The sequence below is a fragment of the Carassius carassius genome, chromosome 20, assembly GCF_963082965.1.
Source record: "Carassius carassius chromosome 20, fCarCar2.1, whole genome shotgun sequence".
NCBI classification, from domain to species: domain Eukaryota; kingdom Metazoa; phylum Chordata; class Actinopteri; order Cypriniformes; family Cyprinidae; genus Carassius; species Carassius carassius.
The window spans coordinates 10,667,959-10,691,258 of NC_081774.1; the positions used below are offsets into that span (position 1 = coordinate 10,667,959).

General features: G+C 36.1%; 2 protein-coding genes across 9 annotated transcripts; both read right to left on the reverse strand.

The window, feature by feature from the left end:
- Positions 1-120: 120 nt before the first annotated feature.
- LOC132096317 (Golgi integral membrane protein 4-like) lies at positions 121-9,577 on the reverse strand. Of its 8 annotated transcripts, XM_059501603.1 has the most exons (15): positions 9,070-9,577; positions 7,913-7,987; positions 7,687-7,736; positions 7,532-7,585; positions 7,274-7,424; positions 7,052-7,134; positions 6,655-6,738; positions 4,203-4,364; positions 3,820-3,862; positions 3,529-3,747; positions 3,128-3,198; positions 2,538-2,669; positions 1,159-1,215; positions 965-1,054; positions 121-793 (listed from the first exon to the last, which is right to left on the reverse strand). In XM_059501603.1, the coding sequence occupies exons 1-15, from the start codon at positions 9,254-9,256 to the stop codon at positions 704-706; spliced, it is 1,548 nt and encodes a 515-aa protein (XP_059357586.1). In that variant the 5' UTR covers positions 9,257-9,577; the 3' UTR covers positions 121-703. The 8 variants fall into 8 exon arrangements, with proteins under 8 accessions (XP_059357586.1, XP_059357591.1, XP_059357585.1 ...); XM_059501608.1 differs by lacking the exon at positions 4,203-4,364; XM_059501602.1 differs by having other exon boundaries at positions 3,529-3,862; positions 9,070-9,576.
- Positions 9,578-15,886: 6,309 nt separating this feature from the next.
- LOC132096323 (pentraxin-related protein PTX3-like) lies at positions 15,887-18,971 on the reverse strand. Its single transcript, XM_059501616.1, has 3 exons — positions 18,653-18,971; positions 17,211-17,768; positions 15,887-16,503 (listed from the first exon to the last, which is right to left on the reverse strand). Exons 1-3 carry the CDS (start codon positions 18,825-18,827, stop codon positions 15,887-15,889), a joined length of 1,350 nt encoding a protein of 449 aa, XP_059357599.1. The 5' UTR covers positions 18,828-18,971.
- Positions 18,972-23,300: the final 4,329 nt, after the last annotated feature.

The following is a 23,300-nucleotide window of genomic DNA, read 5'->3' on the forward strand; positions in this document are numbered from 1 at the left end:
ATAGTGTACTTAAAAAAAAAAAAACTTTTATAAGTACATTTTATGACCACATGTTCAAATTATTTAAGGTTCCTACTGAGAAGCATAACAATTTAATTTGATAACAGAAAACGATAAAAGAGCTCTTTTTACAGCTTTAATATATAAACTATTTTTATACTTTATAGGGAATGTCCAGATGTGCTTTAGGTTTTGAGATGAAATCGACATACCAGACAAAAAGTACAAAAAGGTAAAAAGAAACATTTGAAAATCATTTAAAATTGAACTTCTTATCCATTTTACTACATTACTACTTTTAATAAGTGTAATAATAATTTTTTTTACCTTAAAAATCTGAAGTACAGAACTGAGGGAATATTAAAAAATGAATAGTATTTGCCTATAAGAAATCATTCAACTACTCTCTGACATAAGAAATCAAAAGTTTACTTATTTGTATTCAGCAGGGTGCCATTTCATATCCGTTAGATCAAAAAGATACAATGCTTTGATTAAATATGAATGCTAAACAAATCCTTGTACTTGGAAGTACAAGGCTCTTGCATAAGTAGTCACTTAAAAAGAAAAAAAAACAAAACAAGGGATCACAGTTGTTGCACTTTAGTTTTCTGCAAGAAGAAATGTGTAAAGCCACTCATCAGAAACTAGAATCAGTCCCCTCCACATCTCAGGCTTTTGATTTCTTTCCCTAAGCTCTTCTTCATCCTCTTTTTATCAGTTTTTCTTGGAAGCTCTCCATCTGATTGGCATCATTTTCAGCTTCTGGGTTTTCATTCAGTTTACCATGGACCTGAAACAAAACATTTTTTTGATATTTCAAATCTTCTGTGCTCAAAATTCACTTAGCCGGTCTAACATTCTGTGCATTTACATTCTAAAGACACTGCTCTGCATTTTCAGCTGAAGTACAGAGTTATAATTCTTGATTGATAGGAATGGCCTTCTTAAGCAGTTGGCTGACCTGTGCTCCATTACGCTCACTGTAGGGATCTTCTTCACTCTCTTCCTCTTCTGCTCTCTTCTGTCTGTCATGCACTGAGTCATCAAGAGTCTAATGGATGTTGCAGTGGGGATGATGAGAACAAGTCATTTTTCATGTAGCATTTTGTATCACTTCCTCAGCACACCAGTCCATCAATGCCTGTATTCCCTCACCTCATCCTCATATTGCTCATCCAGCTGGTCCTCTTGCTGCTCGGGATTGCTTGCCACCTATTGATATAGTGCTTCAGTAATCTGCTTATCGTTCCATACCAGTGGGTTTAGTTTGTTTACTGGAAACTACTAACAGCAACAGGTATTACATTTATTTTATATTTACTCTTTTGTCTAAACGAAAAAATAAATCACTAAAAACTATATACATGTACAGTACAGACCAAAAGTTTGGACACACCTTCTCATTCAAAGAGTTTTCTTTATTTTCATGACTATGAAAATTGTAGAGTCACATTGAAGGCATCAAGGGCTATTTGACCAAGAAGGAGAGTGATGGGATGCTGCGCCAGATGACCTGGCCTCCACAGTCACCGGACCTGAACCCAATCGAGATGGTTTAGGGGTGAGCTGGACCGCAGACAGAAGGCAAAAGGGCCAACAAGTGCTAAGCATCTCTTGGGGAACTCCTTCAAGACTGTTGGAAGACCATTTCAGGTGACTACCTCTTGAAGCTCATCAAGAGAATGCCAAGAGTGTGCAAAGCAGTAATCAAAGCAAAAGGTGGCTACTTTGAAGAACCTAGAATATGACATATTTTCAGTTGTTTTACACTTTTTTGTTATGTATATAATTTCATATATAATATCACATGTGTTAATTCATAGTTTTGATGCCTTCAGTGTGAATCTACAATTTTCATAGTCATGAAAATAAAGAAAACTCTTTGAATGAGAAGGTGTGTCCAAACGTTTGGTCTGTACTGTACATTATAAAATGGATGTTAATTTAAAGATTTGCTGAAGTGTTTTTTAGACAAGGCTGCATTTGTTTGATCAAAAATATAGTAAAAACTGTAATTCTGTGAAATAGTTACAATTTGAAAATAACTGCTTTTATTTTTATATATTTTAAAACATTATTTATTCCTATGATGGCAAAGTTAACTTTTCAGCATCATTGCTCGGTGTCACAGTGTCTTCAGTGTTTTTGTTATCAATATTGAAAACAGTTATTATTTTTTGTAGAAACTATGATATTTTCAGAATTCTTTGGTCAACTGAACATTTAAAACATTAACTGCATTTATTTGAAATATATATATTTTTTGTGACAATGTAAAAGGCATTACAATGAGTTTTGATCAGTTTCCTTGATGAATAAAATTCATTTCTTAAAAAAAAAAAAAAAATCATCTTACTGACCCCAAATGTTTGAACAGTAGTGTATGTTTAATATTGCCAAATAATGATAAATTAAAGAACATCCCTTGACAAAATAAATCAAACTTGTACAAATGTCAGAGGTCAGTATCACTGCAGACTTTATTCCATGAATATTAGAAGAGGAGCTTGTCTGTATCCTTCTTGTTAACTCACCACAAGCTGCTCATCCTCTTCAGGCCTGATCTTATTCGCATTGCTCTTGTACTCTGTCTCTTCTTCTGCCTCTTCAAAATCATTCTGATTGTTGGCCTCATTCACAGAGTTCAGGTTTTTTTCTCCTATGCCCTGCTCAAAGGAGTCATTTCAAGAGAGAAGAATTCATTAATAGAAATCTTAAACTTCAAATGATATACTTTCCTGTGATAAAACTTTAAAGAAATTGTAATTTGCACTTCAAAGTCAAATAATTGAGCTTTTCGAGAAATAATACAGAGAAAGCGCAGCCACAGTGTTTACGCCACACTGCCTTGATGTTATTGAATAATTAATTTATGACTCTGCATGCAATTTGTCATTCACTCGCTGTGTAAGTGGTCCGGATCAGTTTTTTCCTCTCTACATGTGACACAGATCTAATTTCTGAACAGCGTAAACAAACATTGATCTTTTCAAATCTGTTTTAGGCCTCTTTCATGTCTGATCATGCAGTTCTTACTGCAAAGAGGAAAATTTGCAAATGCAGATCAAAAAAAGACACTGAGACATTATATATAATAAAACACACACTGCATTATCAGACACACCTTTTCAAGCTTTTGCATCTCCTTTACATCTTCTCGTCCAGCCATAACATGGTGTGATTGCACAGCATTCCCTGTATTTCAACAGAAATGAAAACTAATTTTTGTATAGATTTTTGTTTTACAAGAAAATACTACTTTAGGTTATCTATTTAGAAATTTCATGTTTAATTTATATGTTACTTACTTTTTTTGTAATTTGTGAAATTTAATGACAATTTCATGGGTAAAAAAAAATTACATAATGTTTTTCAGCATAATAACATCAGTTTTTTTTATTTAAATGTTGTCAGTTCAAATCTCAGCTTGGTAGCCCTTTGCACTTTTGTGCTTGAACCCTTAGCTTCATAAAATACAGCGGAATCAGAAAACCCTATACCTGCCACAAAAATATCCTTCCTTACCAGCAATAACTGTATCCAAAGCCTCAAAGTGTCCTTTGGTTCTGTGAAGTGGCTCTGTCTGTGTCTGTTTCCCGGGGCTTTGGCTTAGCGTGTTGCGAGGGTTAATGCCCAGGTCTTCTGGGTTTGATAAGGAATGTTCCAGCACTGCCTTTTCCCCCTTATCCTCTCTTCCTCTATCCTTTGATGTGCTTCTCTCCTCTTTCTTGCCGTTTCCCTTAGCTAAAATATCAATTTGCCGAGGCTGCTTCATTGCCACTTTGGTTGCATTGTTATTTTCAATTTCCAACACACCTTGAGGGGATAAACCTTTTCCATTTTCCTCATATCCTTCCACCTGTAAAGGAGAAACATCCGTATGACCAAAGTGTGGTGTGGCCTGGTGATAAGACACTTGCATTAGCCACAGTCACACATTTACATTATTAGGTTATGTGAGTCATCTCATCCTGGAGTTGACAAACTAGCCCAAATGTCCTTTGAATATATACTTCAACTGCAATAGGAAGTGAGAATAATTTCAAAAAAGGATTAAGACTTAATCCATTTGTGACGCGAGAGTGTGAACAGCACACATTCATGTCTACAGTAGGCTAATCCATAGTCTTCTTTACTAATAAAAGCAAAAAGCCAAATAGTAAATTAGTTAACGTTGTAGGTTACATTTCCTTCTGTACCTGAATGGGCTTATTATGCAGCTCCTCATTTAGGCGCTCTACTGTCTTCAGTATATAGCTGCGGGTGCGTTCAGTTGCAAATTTATAGGTTTTAGCCTCGCGGCCTGCACTGGATGCTTTATTGCGATTCTCCTTTAAGCGCCTCAGCTCATCCACCTGAAGCTTTATTCAAACATTGAATTAGGATGGAATTAAAATTTCTCAAGTGATACTTTGTATTGCATAGATTGGGTAATGAAAGTCAAATAGTGTGAGAGCTGACTCTACGAGAGAAAGATGCAAACTCAGCACAAAGACTTTAGAACATAAATTAAATAAACAGCCAAGGAGAAAATGTACTTAATTTATAATGTTATATATTCTAACCTTCATAAATAATTGTTATAAAACAGATTCCCCAGTTTTATTTGAGAACAATGTTTTATACGGCATGACACTATAATTTCTACAATGCAAGGTGAGGAAGAATATGTAGTTTACATGTTAGAATGTCACAGTAGCACATTAGAGTCCGGCAAAAAAGTTTACATTTTTTTTTGCATTGCACACTTGAATGATTCAGATCATTAAACCAATTTAAATGTTACACAAAGATATCCCAAGTTAATACAAAATTCAGTTTTTATAAATAATTTAATTTATTAAGGGAAAAACCCTTCCTGGCACCATGTGAAAAAGTAAATGCTCCCTAAATCTAATAACTTGTGCCACCCTTTGCAGAAACAACTGCAATCAATCATTTGCGTTAACTGGCAATGAGTCTTTCACAGTGCTGTGGAGGAATTTTGGCCCACTCTTTGGCCATAGAATTGTTTCAATTCAGCCACATTGGAGGGTTTTCGCGCATGAAAGGACTGTCATGACAAAGCATCTAAATCGGATTAAATCCGGACTTTCACTTGGCCACTCCAAAACATTAATTTTATTTTTCTTGAGCCATTCAGAGGTGGACTTGCTGGCGTGTTTGGGATCACTGTCCTGCTGCATAAGCCAAGTGCACTTGAGTTTGAGGTCACAAACTGACGGCCGGAAATTCTCCTTCAGGATTGCAAAGCAGCCTCAGACCATCACACTACCTCCACTATGTTTGACCGTTTGTATGATTTGTCTTTTTCTGAAATACTGTGTTGGTTTTACGCCAGATGTAACGGGACACACACCTTCCAAAAAGCTCAACTTTTGTCTCATAAGTCCACAGAATATTTGCCCAGAAATCTTGGGGATAATCAAGATATTTTAGGGCAGATGTGAGACGAGCCTTTGTGTTCTTTTTGGTCAGCAGTGGCGTTTGCCTTGGAACTCTCCTGTGGATGCTGTCTCTTTCTTACTGTTGATCATCACATTCACAACTGTTACAAGTTTCTCCTTTTGTGGATAATGGCTCTGACCTTGGTTCACTGGAGTCCCAAAGCCTTATAAATGGCTTTATAACCCTTTCCAGATTGATACATGTCAACTACTTTGTTTCTCATCTGTTCTTAAATTTCTTTAGATTATGGCATTATGTGTTGCTCTTTAATCATGCCTAATAAATGAAATCATTTAAAAACTGCTTTTTGTATTTACTTAAATTATCTTTGTGAAATAGTAATATTAATTTGATGATCTGAAGCATATAAGTGTGACAAATATGGAAATAAGGGGGGAAAAAAAAACAGGAAGGGGGCCAAAACTTTTTCACAGCACTGTATATCCGGTCAGATATAATGTCAGTATTAAAATGTTAATAGCAGGCAAACATGCATCACTCACACATGTTCAAATGCCAGGGTGACACATCGGTAGTATTTACAGCTTGAGATGGCCTAAGGCAAAGAAAAAGAGCAACCATAATAAGAGACTTAAGACATGCTTAAGATGTAGACATCGCTAGGCAGGTGTTTCCAACAAACTTAACTCCATTTCACATCTCTCCACACATTTAAGCTGTCTTTGTAGGGTGAGATGGCATGAAATGAGATGAGAACATGATTAGTAGGTTAAAAAGTTTAGGGTCAATAAAAATCTTTGAGAGAAAAAACAAATATAGGTGCAATTAGGATGCATTAAACTGATCCAAAGCAAACTAATGTTTCCAAAATTAATAAGTACCGTATTTTCCGGACTATAAGTCGCACTTTTTTTCATAGTTTGGCTGGTGCTGCGACTTATAGTCAGGTGCCACTTATTTATGAACCAAGTTAAATGAACCAAGAGAAAACATTACCGTCTCCAGCCGCGAGAGGGCGCTCTATGTTTTCAGGGAGAGGCTACAGGAGTACTGAGCAGCATAGAGCGCCCTCTCGCGGCTGTAGACGGCTGTAAATGAATGCGACTTATAGTCCAGTGCGACTTATATATGTTTTTTCTGCGACTTATAGTCCGAAAAATACGGTAAAGGATTTCTGAAGGATCATGTGACTTCAAGCATGATACACAAAAACTTAAAGCAGTGGTCATGACTGTGTGTTACCTCGGCAGCAACAAGTGCATTTTTATGGTCTTGTAATGTGAGTGAGAGATGATCTTTTGAAGCTTGCAGGTTCTTGTGCTGTTCCTGAAATGATGAGGAAGAAATAAATACTGTAACTGTAATTTCAGTAATGGTTAGAATAGTAAAAGTCCAGGTTTTAGGATTACAAATTGAACAGCAATACAGTAGTCAGCATTAGTTAATCCAAGTTGTCCTAACACAAGAACACATTTTGGTTTTAAGTTTAGTTAGAACAACTTTGATGAAAGGTTTTGAGCCACTTCAAATGTTGACTAGGATATTCTCTGTCCTTAACTGAACTACTACATGCAAATTCAAACTTCCTTGAAACTCTAATCACACAATGCATCACAGAATCCTTTGTAGTTTCTCTGACCTGCAGATCAAGTAACTGTGTGTAGATGTCCTGATGAGCTTTCCGCAGCTGTCTGTTCTCCTCTCTAAGGTTGTACATATTCTCTACAAGGAGGAAATCTGGTGATGAAAGACTCTAGCAAATGTATGTGGTCAGGTGCATTTTATATGTCTGGAAATGGATTTGGTCTGATCTTTAAATCTGATTACTCTGAACACATAGAAGAGTAGCACACAGATTCACCTTTCAGTCTGGAAATTTCAATCTCCTTCTCCCTCTGCAGATTGTCTATTTCCAACCTGTGCACATCCAGAACACGCTCATGATCCTGCCCTTGATTCTGGTGCTTCTCTTGAAGTTCATAGTATTGCATCTTCAAGTCTTCATGCTGGGACTGATTTAGTGGTATGCAAACGATATGAGAATTATTATATTTAACAACATCCACAATTAAAATACCATAACTATTTTTTTTTTAAAACCTCCATTATTCCATCTCACCTTCAGTATTTGATGCTCTGTATGCAGAGCATTCAGTCGATAGGCTGATTCTTGCTGTTAGGTCAAACAAAACTGTAAGCATCCACAACATCTGACAGCAGCTATATCATATTTATACATCATTAGTCATCAAAACACCATAACTTTTAAATTACCTTTTCTTTGTTGAGGGCTTTCTGTGATTCCCGCTTAAACACAAGCAAATCTAGGATGTATTGACAATCAATAGAGGCTTTTAAAAACAAACGTGAAGCAGACTGCATTCAGCACAACCTGGACTCATTATAATTCATTATCTATCATCATTATCAAATCGCATCCAGATTAAGTGGATTGTGTGTATCAGGAAATCAATTATTGTGCAAATGAACAGGACATTACCCTCTTCAGCCTTCTTATGCTCAAGTCTTTCTTTCTGGAGGAATTTCTCTAATTTAGAATGATGCTCATATACCACTGAAAAGAGAAAGAAAAAAATATTATTGTTATACATTTTTTTTTAGAATGTAAATATATGAAATTATCAGCTTTGTGGAATTACAAAAACATATAAATAGATTTTTTTGTTTATATGTTGTATTAATTAAGTTGCATATATAAATAAAATAAATATTGATGACATGGTTGCTTAATACATTAGCACATAAAAAATCATCATAGATACACATATACATGTACACAAACATGTTTACTATACATATACACTAATTTTCCTTTAATCTTTTAATGATATTATTTTCAGGATATTTTAGGTAATTTTATCCCCAAATCATTACTGTAATGAAAATCTCATTCTCATTGGAATAACATAAATTAAAATTAAATAAAAAATATTCATATATACTTTATTTTATTTTATCATAGTATTTTACTGTACTGTACTTTAACGAATTAAAGCTAATTCTTTTTTTATTTAAAAAATCTCTAAATCACTGCATCTTTACTGCAATACATTAAATGGCTGTATTACAGTAATGAGAATCATTGCTGGGGAAAAAAAGTAGAAAGAGAATACCAGAAACTTTACAGTGATTAGAATATAGGGGTAAAATTAACTTAATTGTTCTGAAAATTATTTCACAATGTAAAAAGTCCAGTTGTATATATTCAAGTTATTTTATGCAAGATCTTTTTTTTTTGGACAGAAATGTGATTTGGTTTTATGTTCTTCACCTTGATATAATAAACACTATGATCTGGCACAGAAAGGTGAAAATCCTCAGTGTGGTGTTACCCGATGTTTGTCAAAGGACCCCATTCAAAAGCTTAAAGGGCAGAAAGCATTGCCATCAAGTGAAAACAAATAAGTATTCTCAAGGAATCTTGTTCACAAGAAAATCTTGTTGTTCTGATGCTTGTCAATTATTATGCACCAACTATTACGCTTGGATAAGAGGAATTAATAAAACAGGCCAAAACATTTTCAAAAGAAATCTCCAGAGGCATGCATCAGATATCTCAAATCAATCAGATAAGCCCCACTCAAACATCTAATACAAAGTGCCTTCGCTGTAGGATCTTTTTCATTAATTTTCTACCTTGCAGCTGCGCAGAAAGTGACTCTTGATGCTGCTGGTACTTCAAAGCCGTCGCCTCAGTCTTTTTCAGCTCTTTATGCATCTCATATGAGATCATGAAGGCGTACAACGTCCCGCAGACGAAGATGAGAAGCAGGAAAGACTGAAATATTCTTCTCTGTCGTCTCGAACAAATTCCTTTCCCCATCCTTTCCTCCTCTTCTTGAGTAGACAGTAAAGACTATGTGCCATCCGATTCTTCTTCAGTAACGTAAATGTTTAGGAAAGCCACATGATCCGTCGGTTTATTTGATTTTTTGTTTCTCCTCTCGATGCTGCCCCTTTAGCTAATGGACGCATCAGTTGATTTCGCCTAGACTTCTCGAGTTAGCCCTAATTATAGGCTACTTATACCTTACGGAAAAAGTAAGTCCGACTAATGGCTATGAATTGGCTTTTTCAAAACTTTCATACGTGTCATTCACAAAGGACTATCATTATTTTGAGTTTCTTCTAACCAACTCCTCCCTTTTGAGTAGCTTTACAGTGCCACCCAGAGGCCAGCACGCGGTTGTACATTTACTTCGGTTACTGTACTCAAAAGAGATTAATATGCATCAGAAATCCATCCAAAATATGATATATTCTTATAAAACAGTGTTTTCTCACCTGGGGCACAAATTATTTAGTATATGTTTTCTGAAAGGCATTACAACTGCTACCACATAAATTCAACCACATTCAGGCTATTGTTTTTATTAGCGTTTTGTGGTGAAGAAATACAGTGAATTTTTAAACATTGCTGAAGTAAAATATAAATGTATAGGCTAATTTATAAAGTAAAACTATTGTATTGCTACGACTAATTCATAACAGTGTTTTTATGTAGGTACACAACTGAATAATATTTCCACACTTCTTGCATAATTTGAAAAAAAAAAAACTACAAGATGAAATTAAAAACAATAAAAAATGTGCTTTATTCTCATTTCTGGCAAATAGTAAATAGCTATAAACTGACAGAAGGCAGTCTGCTGAGACTAGTTTTGCTGTCATTTAACTTTTATGAACATGATTGCGAATCATAAACCATAAACCAGATGTTTGTAGTGTAAATACTCTTATTTTTATGCAGATGAAGTTTCCAAAATGACAAGTATGATTCTAGTAAAGGAACTTTTCTTGCCGATAAGATGATGTCGGAGTGGTGGTCTTCATTCTATAAAGCACTTTAATTGAGCACAGTCATTGCTCTGGTCAGATCTTTCATATTTCTTTGTGATATATGTCTGATTTGTGCAGCTGTGAAATTTTGATGCTAGTGATAGATAGTTCTTTACAGTCCTCTGTCTCATGGGCCGACGATAACTACTTGATGTCCTGGAACAAGTGGAATGAAGTAGACTGGGGTCAGGAAGAGAAGCCAGCCCCTGATAGAAGAGGTTAGGAGCAGAGGAGCTTTAGAAAGCTGATCCGCCATCATGCCAGCTGTACTGCTAAAAGACCAAGAACTTTGGGTAACAATGCAAAAATGGTTGAAACTTTTCTCTTTGGCATGCAAAGATTCCAGACCTGACAATAACTCTGCTCAGTCTGCTGCTGTTATCTGGGATGAGAATGTGGACTGGAATACATGGGTTGATGGCTGGAAGGAGACCATCGAATGTGCTGGAAAGCTGGAGAGCCAGTCAGGTGTGAAAGACCTTTTATAAATAATGGGATGAGAGGAATGATATACATGCTGTTCACTTCTATAAGCTGAAAAGCAAGCTAAAGGGAAGAAAAAGAATGTGAAGTAGTCATCCGACCCCTTGTTCCTGGGTGAATGGCAGGCAAAGAAGGATCCTGAAGATTTCTTTTGTCACCGTGCAACCTTTGTATTGCATGTATGATTTGTCATATGTCTTTTCAAAGATTTATCACAACAATTTCAACACTTCTTTCATCAAAATAATCCTGCTGTGACTTACATATCTGACCTGTGTTTTGATAGACTTTCTTAAAAATTAAAAATGCAAAGAAATAAATGTTGAGTGGATCATAAAAGTTTCCAAGACAGTTTTAACGTGTCCTTCATATAATACATTAAATTCATATAAAATGTAAAATGTTTGGTTCGTTTTAATAAAAATCAACTCCTGGGACATAAAAGTGTAGAACAAGACACCCCAAAACGGCATTAATGGCTTTTCAACGACAGCGTAGACTTCCAATCAGGATATGTTTTGCTACAAATTCACATATAGTGTAACCTCTTTGTTTTTGAGCTGATGGATTTCCAAATAATTCTGAGCTATATAAATATAACAACTTGAACAATGTTGTTTATGATATGTCATGCAAAAAATATCTAAATTGTCATGTTTCAAACTATAGCAAGATTTTATGATACAATGATTATTGTAATACAGAAATAGCAAGTGATATACATCAATTTGTACAGTCATTGATACTGATGTGTTAGGCTTTGATAATAAATAATAAAGTTAAATATAGCCTATTTTAAGCATGACAGGACAAAGTTAGGTCATTTAACATGGGAGGGCTATTCTGACTGTATGTCTCACAAACCACTGGAAAATACTGCTCAGTGTAACAAACATTATATGCACACATGTGGGTGATATTTCAGAGTTACTGTCACTATGGTTAAAGCACACGCCTTGTTTGGGTTCATTTTATGTTATTTGTGGTCAGACTGGACCAACTGGCAATAGTCATGAGCAACACCTATGCAGCAATACACCAGCCAAACATTGTAAATTACCAAACTATAGAAGAGGGAGAATCTGTTTTTAATCATTGGTGACCAATGTAAACAGTCACATCCAGCATGGTGATGTAAATAAATCCAGGCTTGCCCCACCTTAAGTCATTAAAAGAAAAATTTGGAACAACAGAGAAACATTTCTTCTATTTGTATAGTCTATTAATTATCCTCACTGAGCCACACCACTAGAATTTATAAACTTTTAACTTTTAAAAAACATTTTAATTAAACCATTTTAATTGTTTTAGTGTACAGTGTTTTAAGATTAAAGAGATTATCATCTAAAAATGAAACTTGTGTCATGCTTTATTTTATATTTTATTTATTATTAAGTTATTTTTTAGAATGTTTCAGCTGTTTTTGACTATACAGTAAAATTCCATTGTGCCTGAGAAATGTATCAAAATATATGTTTGTGTTCCAAAGGGGGGAAAATCATATATGACATAAGGGTGAGTAAATGATGCAGACATTACATTTTTGTGTAGATTATCCCTTTAAAGGAATAGTTCACTCAAAAATGAATCACCGCCAGGCCATTCAAGATGTTTTTGACTTTCTTTCTTCAAAAGAACAGTACAGAAGATTTTTACTGAAACCGTGGTCCTTGGTGAGTCATAAAATACAGGTAAATTTTTTTACACTTTAGGAGTAAAAAAAAGTGGTTACAGAAAAACTAAATTAATTCTTCAAATTGTGTCTTCTAATGATATATTGAAGTCTCTGAGATATATTGAAGTCTGTGAAGTTAAACGATTTCTCTGAACCTGAATGGATAAGTAATAATGCTGTAGTTTCTGATCATTCTATTCAGTATGTATACATTCATTTTCATTTGTATCTTCTTTTTCTCTCTCAAAGTTTGTTACTCTTGACTTGTATTTTATGTGTTTCAAATATTTCTATTAGAGCACATTTTCACAACGTTTTATTATCTACATCATACACAAGAGTATCCACATAGAAATGTGTGCATTTTTTTGAACATACAACAATGGTAAAAGAAGAACAGAATCAACAGATAGACATACAGAGTACAGAAAAAAAAAAAAAAAAAACCTAAATAAATCCCGCTTCCCCACCCTACCTAGCCTTATCCTTCCGTCTAAATACTACTTTATTATAGTTAGAGGGAAACATTAATTTCCACTGCCAGGTGTGAGATAGTGAATGAGAGGTAACCACACTTTTTCAAAGTGTGGGAGTTTATCCATAAGAATATATTTTATTCTCTCTAAGTGGAGAGTGTTAGTAAGATCACTAAGCCACATCTTTGTGGAGGGTGTTTCTTTATTTTTCCAATGCATGAGAAGTAGTTTCTTTGCGGTGATGAGACTATAGGACAGGAGGCATTGTTGGTAATTGTTTAACCTTTTAATATCATCTGAAATTCCTAAAATAATAATGAGTGGATTAGGCTCCAATTGTATGTTAAGTATCCTAGAAATTAAACTGAAGATATTAAACCAAAAATTCTTAACCTTGGGACACAGAACGAAGCTGTGAAGCAACGTGTCTTCTGCAACAAAGCATCTGTCACAAAGAGGGGATATCTCAGGGTATATTTTGTGTAATCTCTCCTTAGAATAGTGAAGACGATGTAGAATCTTAAATTGAATTAGGCAGTGCCTAGCATTATTAGAACATCGATGAGTATGTTCCAAACTCTTTTCCCATAGAGGGTCTGGGATCACAGTGTTCATTTCCTCCTCCCATTTTGTTTTTATTGAAGTGGAGATCACTGGACTGATAGACTGCAAAGTGTCATAAATATAAGATATCGATTTTTCTGAGCAAGACATGGGTCGGAGGCATCGATCCAGACAAGAGCCTGAGAAGGTCTCAAAATTTTGCAAATGTTTTCTTACATAGTTTCTAATTTGCAAGTATCTAAAGAAACTACTACCCGGTATATTATATTTACTCTGTAATTGTGCAAAAGATGCAAAAATGCCATTAATGTATAACTCTCCTATTGTATGGATGCCTCTGTTCATCCAGAGATTAAAAGTATTATCAAGAATGGATGGAGGAAACGTAGGGTTTCCAGTAATGGGTAATGCATAAAATATGGGTTTCAACTTAAAGTGTGATTTGATTTGTTTCCAAATACGCACTGTACTGTGGATCATCTCATTGCTATTGTACAAAGACTTCTCAATAGTGTAAGGTGCCAGAAGGATGGCACCTATAGAGTTAGGCTGGCATGCCTCTTGTTCTAATTCGAGCCAGTTTGATGGGGTAGCAGTGTTATCCAGCCAATATGCCATAATCTTGATATGTGAGGCCCAGTAGTATGATAAAAAATTCGGGAGTGCCAAGCCTCCTTCTATTTTAGATTTGCAGAGGTGTTTCTTGCCTATTCTGTGGGTTTTGTAGTCCCATAAGAAAGGGAGCACAATCGAGTCAATTTTTTTAAAGAAAGATTTGGGGAGAAATACTGGAATGTCCTGAAATAAATATAGTAGTTGGGGCAAGAAAATCATTTTGATGGCATTCACTCTGCCAAGTAATGAGATTGGCAAGGTCTTCCAGAACTGTATATTTGATTGTAATTTAGACAGCAGTGGTGGGAAATTCTCCTTAAATAAATTAGAGTGGCATTTTGTAATCTGAATTCCTAAGTACGTGAATTTTTCTGAAGATACACTAAAAGGGAGGTTCTGTAACCAGGCAGTATTCCGCACCTGCATGGGCGTTAGCTCGCTTTTATTCCAATTTATCCTGTAACCCGAAAAGGTCCCAAATGAATTTATTTTATCGAGTAATTGTGAGATTGTGACTTGGGGTTGAGAGATAAATAATAAAACATCATTGGCATATAGTGAAATTTTGTTTATAGATTTTTGTGTATTATAACCATGAATTAAAGGGTCTGAGCGGATACTCTCGGCAAGGGGTTCGATTGCTAAAGCAAAAATTAAGGGGGAAAGAGGGCACCCTTGTCTCGTTCCTCTATGTAGTCTGAAACGGGGGGACAATATTTGATTAGTCAGTATCTGTGCACAAGGGTTGTTGTAAAGAAGCTTTACCATTGATATAAATTTTTCTCCAAAATTAAATCTCTTTAAAATTTCAAATAGATACGGCCACTCGACTTGGTCGAATGCCTTCTCAGCATCAAGTGAAAGGATGGCTAGCTCTTCTTGTGGTCTATTAGTAGCATATATGATATTAAATAAACGTCTAAGATTGAAAAAAGAATTTCTACCTGGTATAAAGCCAGTTTGGTCTGGATGAACTAATTTATCTAAAAAAGGGCTCAATCTATTGGCCAAAATTTTAGAAAATAATTTCCCATCTTGGTTTAATAGAGAAATAGGTCGAAAAGAGCCAACCTCTTCTGGATCTTTACCCTTTTTATGTATCACTGTAATAACCGCTTCTGTTAAAGTAGGAGGTAGGACACCATCCGTGTGGGCTTGAGTGAACACCCTATGTAGGTATGGGCACAGGGTTACATTAAATTTTTTATACAGCTCTCCTTGAAGGCCATCAGAGCCTGGAGCTTTATTACTTTTGAGTGAAGTAATAGCTTTTTTAACTTCTTCAACAGAAATTTCAGAATTCAGCTGAGCTGCCTCATTTTCATCTAGTTGGGGGAGATTGGACTTATTTAAGAAATCTTGCATAGCTGTATAGTCTGTATTACTTTTGGAAGTGTACAAATTTTTGTAGAATTGGAGAAATCGATCATTAATGTCCTTGGGTTTAATCAGGATCTCACCTTTATCAGATTTAATTTTATGTATCGTGCGATCATTTTCCTGTTTTCTGAGTTGCCGGGCAACTGAGTCTATGTGGCTTGACTTGTATTTTATGAACCACCAAGGACCATGGGTTCAACTAAAAATCTTCTTTACTGTTCTACAGATGAAAGACAGTCCCATACATCTTGGATTGCTTGAGGTTGAGTAAATACGACATTTTCTGTTTTGAGAGGACTACTCCTTTTAGTAGTGCTTTCTATTTGGAATGAAGAAGAAGTTAAATACAAAATCATTGATGATGTACAATGTAATATTACTTAATGTACAAGACTCTATTGCAGTGTATACTGGTGCAGTATCAGTTGATATACTGAGAGCCACCATGCGGAATGATTTCTGAAACGCCCCATCCAATCACATTCCCAAGGCTATCACAGGATCCGTCTTGATTGGCGAACTCTTTAATCCTCCCTGCGTCCAGCACGTGGTCCCACATGTTTACCCCTGTCATTTTTCCTGTGAATGCAACTGATGAGTCCAGATCTCTGTAGACAACCGAGCGGCTGCGCTCTTGTCCGAGCAGAATGAACCCATTACCGGGCAATACGTGCCCTTCTGCTACTCCAGGCACTCTGGCAACATTCTCTCCATTCGCCCACAAAGCGGCCAGCCCCTGCTCTGAGCTCCAAGCTGCACAGAAGTGTCCCCACTGCCCATCTGTTACTACATTATGAGCTTCCACTAGATGGGTCTCACCGCCTACTGTGAGGAGCACTGAGTGTCTCGCCAAAATAAGCTGGAGCTCTTGAGGGTTTTTCTTGGTTCCGTAAGAGAAAAGCACTGTTTTATTCAGAGTCTGAGTCACTTTGACCCACAGACAGATGGTGAATGATTGTACGGACATGGACATGGAGGGTATTACCTCTGCGAAGATGTGCTTGGAGCGCATTGGGAATAATAAAGCCATTTCACAGCCTAAAACAGAGTGAGCAAGAAATTAAAGATTCATTACTGCATTGAATCATCATGCAAATACTAACAAAGTACAGTGTTTGCAAATTTTTTTTTTTATTATTTCTCAAGGCCACAGATGTTTTATATTACACATTCTGTTATAAGTTCAAAGTTTGGAATCGTTGTTTTTTTATGTTTTTGAAATAAGTATCTTATGCTCACCAAGGCTGCATTCATTTGATCAAAAAAATACAGTAAAAACGGTAATATTGAAATGAAATATTATCACATTTCAATAACTATAGTTAATATATTAAAAAACATCTTTTGATTGCAAAGATGAATTTGCAGCAGCCATTATTTCAGACTTCAGTTGTGCTCAGTTATAAGTTCAAGATTCTTTGATGAATAAATTTTTTTCTGAAGGACAACATTTATTTGAAATTGAAATCTTTTGTAAGATTATAAATGTCTTTACTGTCACTTTTGGTCTCTTCTTTTTATTAACGTAAAATATATGATAATTTATATCTCAATATAAATGTTTTTACTGTCTTTTGTTTAACTACATTAAGCCTTGTTGTGGATAAGATAAATAGACAGTGTTGGTCTACCCTGTCAGTTCCGAATGCCCTTAACTAAACTGCCCTTTGCAAATGAATAAAGTGTATTCAATTAAATTTAAAAAAACAGTAAAATCATAGTTTGGTTTTCCTTGAAACATCTACCTGAAGGCAGAAATCGATGTGCCGTTGCTCGTTGGAAAAGGGCCAGCTGGGCATGTACCCTTTGGAGATCCGCAACGGTGGCCATAAGCGCTCTCTCCAGCTTTCCGCCATCTGCATTGCTTGCTTCTTGTTCCTTTTGATAAGCGGAGAAAGACTTCATGGCCACTTGCCCCAGACCTGCTCCCAGCAGTGAGCTGCTCTCCAGTTTGTTGAGACGGGTGGCCTGGTTCCTGCTGAACTGAATGAGCTGCAGCAGCGTCTCATTGTTTTGGGCTTGATAAGTATCTGCAGCCTCTCTGAGCTGCTCCATGGCTTGGTTCAGATTGCCGTTCATCTGTTCACTTATACATTTACAGGTGTTTTCTGAGGCCTGGACACACACTTTGTTGTTGTTAAGCTTATGGAGCTCCTTCCGAATGGAGTCCATCTCCGCCTTAACCATGTCTTCATTCTGATTCAAGAGCATGTCTTGCTTCATTTGAGAGTCCTCCAGCATGACAAAAAGTTTGTCCCAGCGTGAAAGGTCTTGAGGCGGACAGGGAATTTGTGTTGCTCCTGCTGTGAATAAAGAGTATGCTTTTTACTATTCTGTGTTGGTGAAACATAACCAATTTTTTAAAAGGTAATACCTTCATACATCATATAATAATACAAAACAAAATGTTCTTGTCATGAATAACATTGTGGTTTGTTGTCATTTTTTTCCCCCAGGGGTGCCTCTAAAGGTTTTGTAGTGGCCACAAGGAATACTACCTTTGATGCTCATAAGCATCCTCTGGTTAAAATGTTCAAGCTCCAGGCTTGGCTTTGCAGGAGAGTGTCAGTGGAAAGGTATGCAAAAGTCAAATGTCATGAAACCTGTCAACACTTTTGTATTTTTGAAAGCTATAGGTCATGAATCATGATATTATGTTTTCATAGTACTGTGTATTAAAAATACAGATATTTAAATATATTTGGGTTGTTGACATTAAATATTTGTAGAAAGTTGCCATATGCTATTCGTTAATATGCTACATTTAAAACCTTTAACAGAAATATTTAGCTTTTTTTTTATAATTATATGTGTGCAACTTTTATGACATTATGATTTAAGAGGTTCTATGGAATATTGTTCTTGAATTTGTCGCATGATGAGAACATTTAAATCTTGTGAAAAGCATAAATGTGAAAAATCATTTTATATTAATTGATCACATCTAAAATATAAGATGAAGACAAAATCTACTTTAAATAGTGAAATAATTATAAGCACCTAGTATGTTTCCTTTTGTCAAAACAATTTAACAAAACAATTCAACTTACCCTTTATTCAGTAGTCCTGTTTTAAAATAATGTCATGCAGTCATGATTATTTTAAAAAGTCCGATGAAAAGCAAAATGTCACTACAGCTGCATGTATAAATAAAAATGAAGAGACATCTGGAACTGAAAATACTTACTTTGCAGGCGTTCACCATTGGAGATTTCATTATAGTAGGAATCAGAGTAATCCTCTCCATATTCATAACCAAACACATTCCCACTCAAAAAGCAGGGCAGGCAGAGGGCCAGCAGGGCCCTGGGCGCACACATTCTGATGTTAATGCTGGTGTGTATGTTAGTCTGCCCCTGCATGTAATCAGATTATTTTGAAGTAAATCAGATGTTCCACAGCCACACAGCCGTTGTCCCTCCTGTGCCTGCAAACCCACTGTGAGCGTACATGAGGCTGAGCAAGCTCTTTTAAACACAGCACTCAGAGCAGGGCTGTCACAGTGTGAGTAATACTTTGTTGGAGGTGGGCAGCATATGTGATGTACTCAAATGTCACAGCCTCTACTGCTGGTTGGGCAAGAAACTGCCATGGGGTGTGGAAAGGAAAAGTAGGAAAGAGGTTGAATTTCCCCAAAGGAGGTCTCAGGTCAGGTGGAAGCATAAGGAGAGAGATTTGGGCAAAAGGATGTTTGATCTTATGGGAGTAGTTATAATGTCTCCAGAGGGAGCTTTCCTTTGTATGTTGTCCAGGATTTAGCCCATCCATTTCTTTCTTATCACTATTCAGCACTTGAATATGGGAGATCCTCTTTTACATCTGGTTCTTAAAGGGATAGATCAGCCAACAATTTTGCCAGTGATTACTTACCATCATGTCATTCCAAACCTGTTTGAACACAAAATAGGATATTTTGAAGATTGTCCTCCACGATGAATGTCAGTGGGGTCCACGCGTCATCAAAAAACATGAGATATTTTTGCGTTCCACAGAAGAAAGAAAATCATATAGGTTTGGTATGACATGAGGTTGAGTAAAATATGATAGAATGTTTATTTTGGGTCAATCCATTTCATAATCTGAGGTTTCAACTCTCTAGATATTAACAGGTAGTGTAAATATTAACTGTGGATGCATTGGAGCATCAATCTCTGATTGAAGTTTAACTCATTCGCCATATTGTATAGAGGGAAAAGAGAACTTGGGAATTGAGTTACACAATACAATATTGAAATAATTGTGTCAAGGACTGTATTAATAAATTACCAACAGATCTCAAGATAAACAATGAGATAATGACTATGTCATGGCTATTTAGACCCTTAGGTCAAACTCTCAACGACACAAACAAGTTAATAAATACAATACAAAACAATGAAGTAATATCGTCTGGTTTCCAGCTTTCATACTATTGAAGGAAATATTTGTGACCTCACTACATTTTGTAAGAACAGACAGAAAACCGAAAAGTCCCCCTTCACGCAATATTGTGTCTTGAACACCTGAAACTTATTATTTTTATTTTTTTCTGAAAGGTCTTTTTCCAGCAGAAATAATTTTGTCCCCATACATCAGACCAGGGCTAATTTCAATTAATGCTCCACCCACTGCTTATGAGCATAGAGACGTTTTTAGAAGCACAGCCAAATAATTTATTGAGGTGAGGACAAACGTCTGTTAAATACTCCTTGTCTGAGGCGTGTCTTCATTTTCCAATATACTGGCGGTTATGAGAGGGACAGAAATAGCATTGTTTAAATGCAGATTGATTTAGTGTGTGTCTAGTTTTGTGCTGTGCACATGTGTGAGTGTTTAATCAGTATCACCTTTTACAGTCTGTTTTTAGACTGTAAAATAAGCAATGAAAGTACTTTGCTATATAAATATAGTTTATTTGGCACCCAAATGTAAAAATATACTGCTTTTATACATTTTTTAATCTTGAAAGTTGTTTGAGATTATATGTATAATTTCTGCAGTTTTGTTATAGTGGCTTTGAACATATCTGTCACGCTTATGTTCTGTTATTTTTAGTTTTCATTCCTTATGTGTTCTGTGACCCAGTTCAGTGTTCAGTTGACCCTCGTCTGGTATTATGAATGTTGCCCCATGTGTGTCTCCTGCCTTGCTTGCTGATTTACTATGTGTGGATTTATTAAAACAAAGGTTTTACTTTCATCTTCGTTAGAAAGGTTATCTTGCACACCCGAACTGTGACAATATATACAGTACAGACCAAAAGTTTGGACACACCTTCTTGTTCAAAGAGTTTTCTTTATTTTCATGACTATGAAAATTGAAGGGCTGAAAATTCAAATTGAAAATTCAAGGGCTATTTGACCAAGAAGGAGAGTGATGGGATGCTGCGCCAGATGACCTGGCCTCCACAGTCACCGGACCTGAACCCAATCGAGATGGTTTAGGGGTGAGCTGGACCGCAGACAGGAGGCAAAAGGGCCAACAAGTGCTAAGCATCTCTCGGGGAACTCCTTCAAGACTGTTGGAAGACCATTTCAGATGACTACCTCTTGAAGCTCATCAAGAGAATGCCAAGAGTGTGCAAAGCAGTAATCAAAGCAAAAGGTGGCTACTTTGAAGAACCTAGAATATGGCATATTTTCAGTTGTTTCATACTTTTTTGTTATGTATATAATTCCATATATAATTCCACATGTGTTAATTCATAGTTTTGATGCCTTCAGTGTGAATCTACAATTTTCATAGTCATGAAAATAAAGAAAACTCTTTGAATGAGAAGGTGTGTCCAAACTTTTGATCTGTGCTGTATATATATATATAAAGTGCCAGTATATATATATATATATATATATATATATATATATATATATATATATATATATATATATATATATGCACTACTCTCTCTCTCTCTCTCTCACACACACACACACACACACACACACACATCATTAGCTGTTGTACTTGGCCCACAATTAGAAAATTAAGTAGCAAATAAAAATGGTACTAAATTATATTTCTGCACTACTTTTTCAAATTAAGTAAACTATGCACATATGTGTATGATTTTACTATATATACATATATATTACATTACATTTACATTTATTCATTTAACAGACGCTTTTATTCAAAGCGACTTACAGATGAGGACAGTGGAAGCAATCAAAAACAACAAAAAGAGCAATGATATATAAGTGCTATAACAAGTCTCAGATAGGTTAACACAGTACACGTAGCATGGGATTTTAAATAATAAAAATAAATAAAAATTAAAAAATAACCGATAGAATAAAAAAAGAATAGAGCAAGCTAGTGTTAGAGATCTTTTCACATACACACACACACATATAATTGCATAATAAATGAAAAGAAAATAGAATACAAAAAGATTAGAAAGGTAGGTAGGTTTTTTTAAAGAATAGAATTAGAACAGTGAGTGTTAAAGTTAGAGGGTCAAATAAAGATGGAAGAAATGTGTTTTCAGCCGATTCTTGAAGATGGCTAAGGACTCAGCTGCTCGGATTGTGTTGGGGAGGTCATTCCACCAGGAGGGAACATTTAATTTAAAAGTCCGTAAAAGTGACTTTGTGCTTCTTTGGGATGGCACAATCAAGCGATGTTCACTTGCAGAATGCAAGCTTCTAGAGGGCACATAAGTCTGAATTAACAAATTTAGGTAAATGGGTGCAGAGCCAGTGTTAGTTTTGTAGGCAAACATTAATGCCTTGAATTTTATGCGAGCAGCTATTGGAAGCCAGTGCAAATTGATAAACAGAGGTGTGAAGTGTATTCTTTTTGGCTCATTAAAATTAATCTTGCTGCCGCGTTCTGAATTAATTGTAAAGGTTTGATAGAATTGGCTGGAAGACCTGCCAAGAGGGCATTGCAATAGTCCAGCCTGGACAGAACAAGAGCTTGAACAAGGAGTTGTGCTGCATGTTTCGAAAGAAAGGGCTTGATCTTCTTGATGTTGAATAAAGCAAATCTGCAGGATCGGACAGTTTTAGCAATGTGGTCTGAGAAAGTCAGCTGATCATCAATCATAACTCCAAGGCTTCTAGCTGTTTTTGATGGAGTTATGGTTGATGTGCCTAACTTGATGGTGAAATTGTGATGAAACGATGGGTTTGCTGGAATCACAAGCAGTTCTGTCTTGGCAAGGTTGAGTTGAAGGTGATGGTCCATCATCCAGGAAGAAATGTCTGTTAGACAAGCTGAGATGCGAATAGCAACTGTCGGATCATCAGGATGGAATGAGAGGTAGAGTTGAGTGTCATCAGCATAGCAGTGGTATGAAAAGCCATGTTTCTGAATGACAGAACCTAATGATGCCATGTAGACAGAGAAGAGAAGTGGTCCAAGAACTGAGCCCTGAGGCACCCCAGTAGTTAGATGTTGTGACTTGGACACCTCACCTCTCCAAGATACTTTGAAGGACCTATCTGATACGTAGGACTCAAACCATTGAAGTGTGGTTCCTGAGATGCCTTTTGCCAGTAGGGTTGATAGGAGGATCTGGTGGTTAACCGTGTCAAAATCAGCGGACAGATCAAGCAGGATAAGTACTGAAGATTTGGAATCTGCCCTTGCCAGTCTTAGAGCTTCAACAACTGAGAGCAAGGCCGTCTCAGTTGAATGCCGACTTCTGAAGCCAGATTGGTTGCTGTCAAGGAGGTGGTTGTTTGTGAGAAATGTAGAGACTTGGTTGAACACAGCTCGTTCAAGTGTTTTTGCAATGAAAGGAAGAAGGGAAACTGGTCTGTAGTTCTCTAAAAGAGATGCGTTGAGGTTGGGTTTCTTAAGTAGTGGAGTTATACGTGCCTGTCTAAATGATGAGGGAAAAACACCAGTGT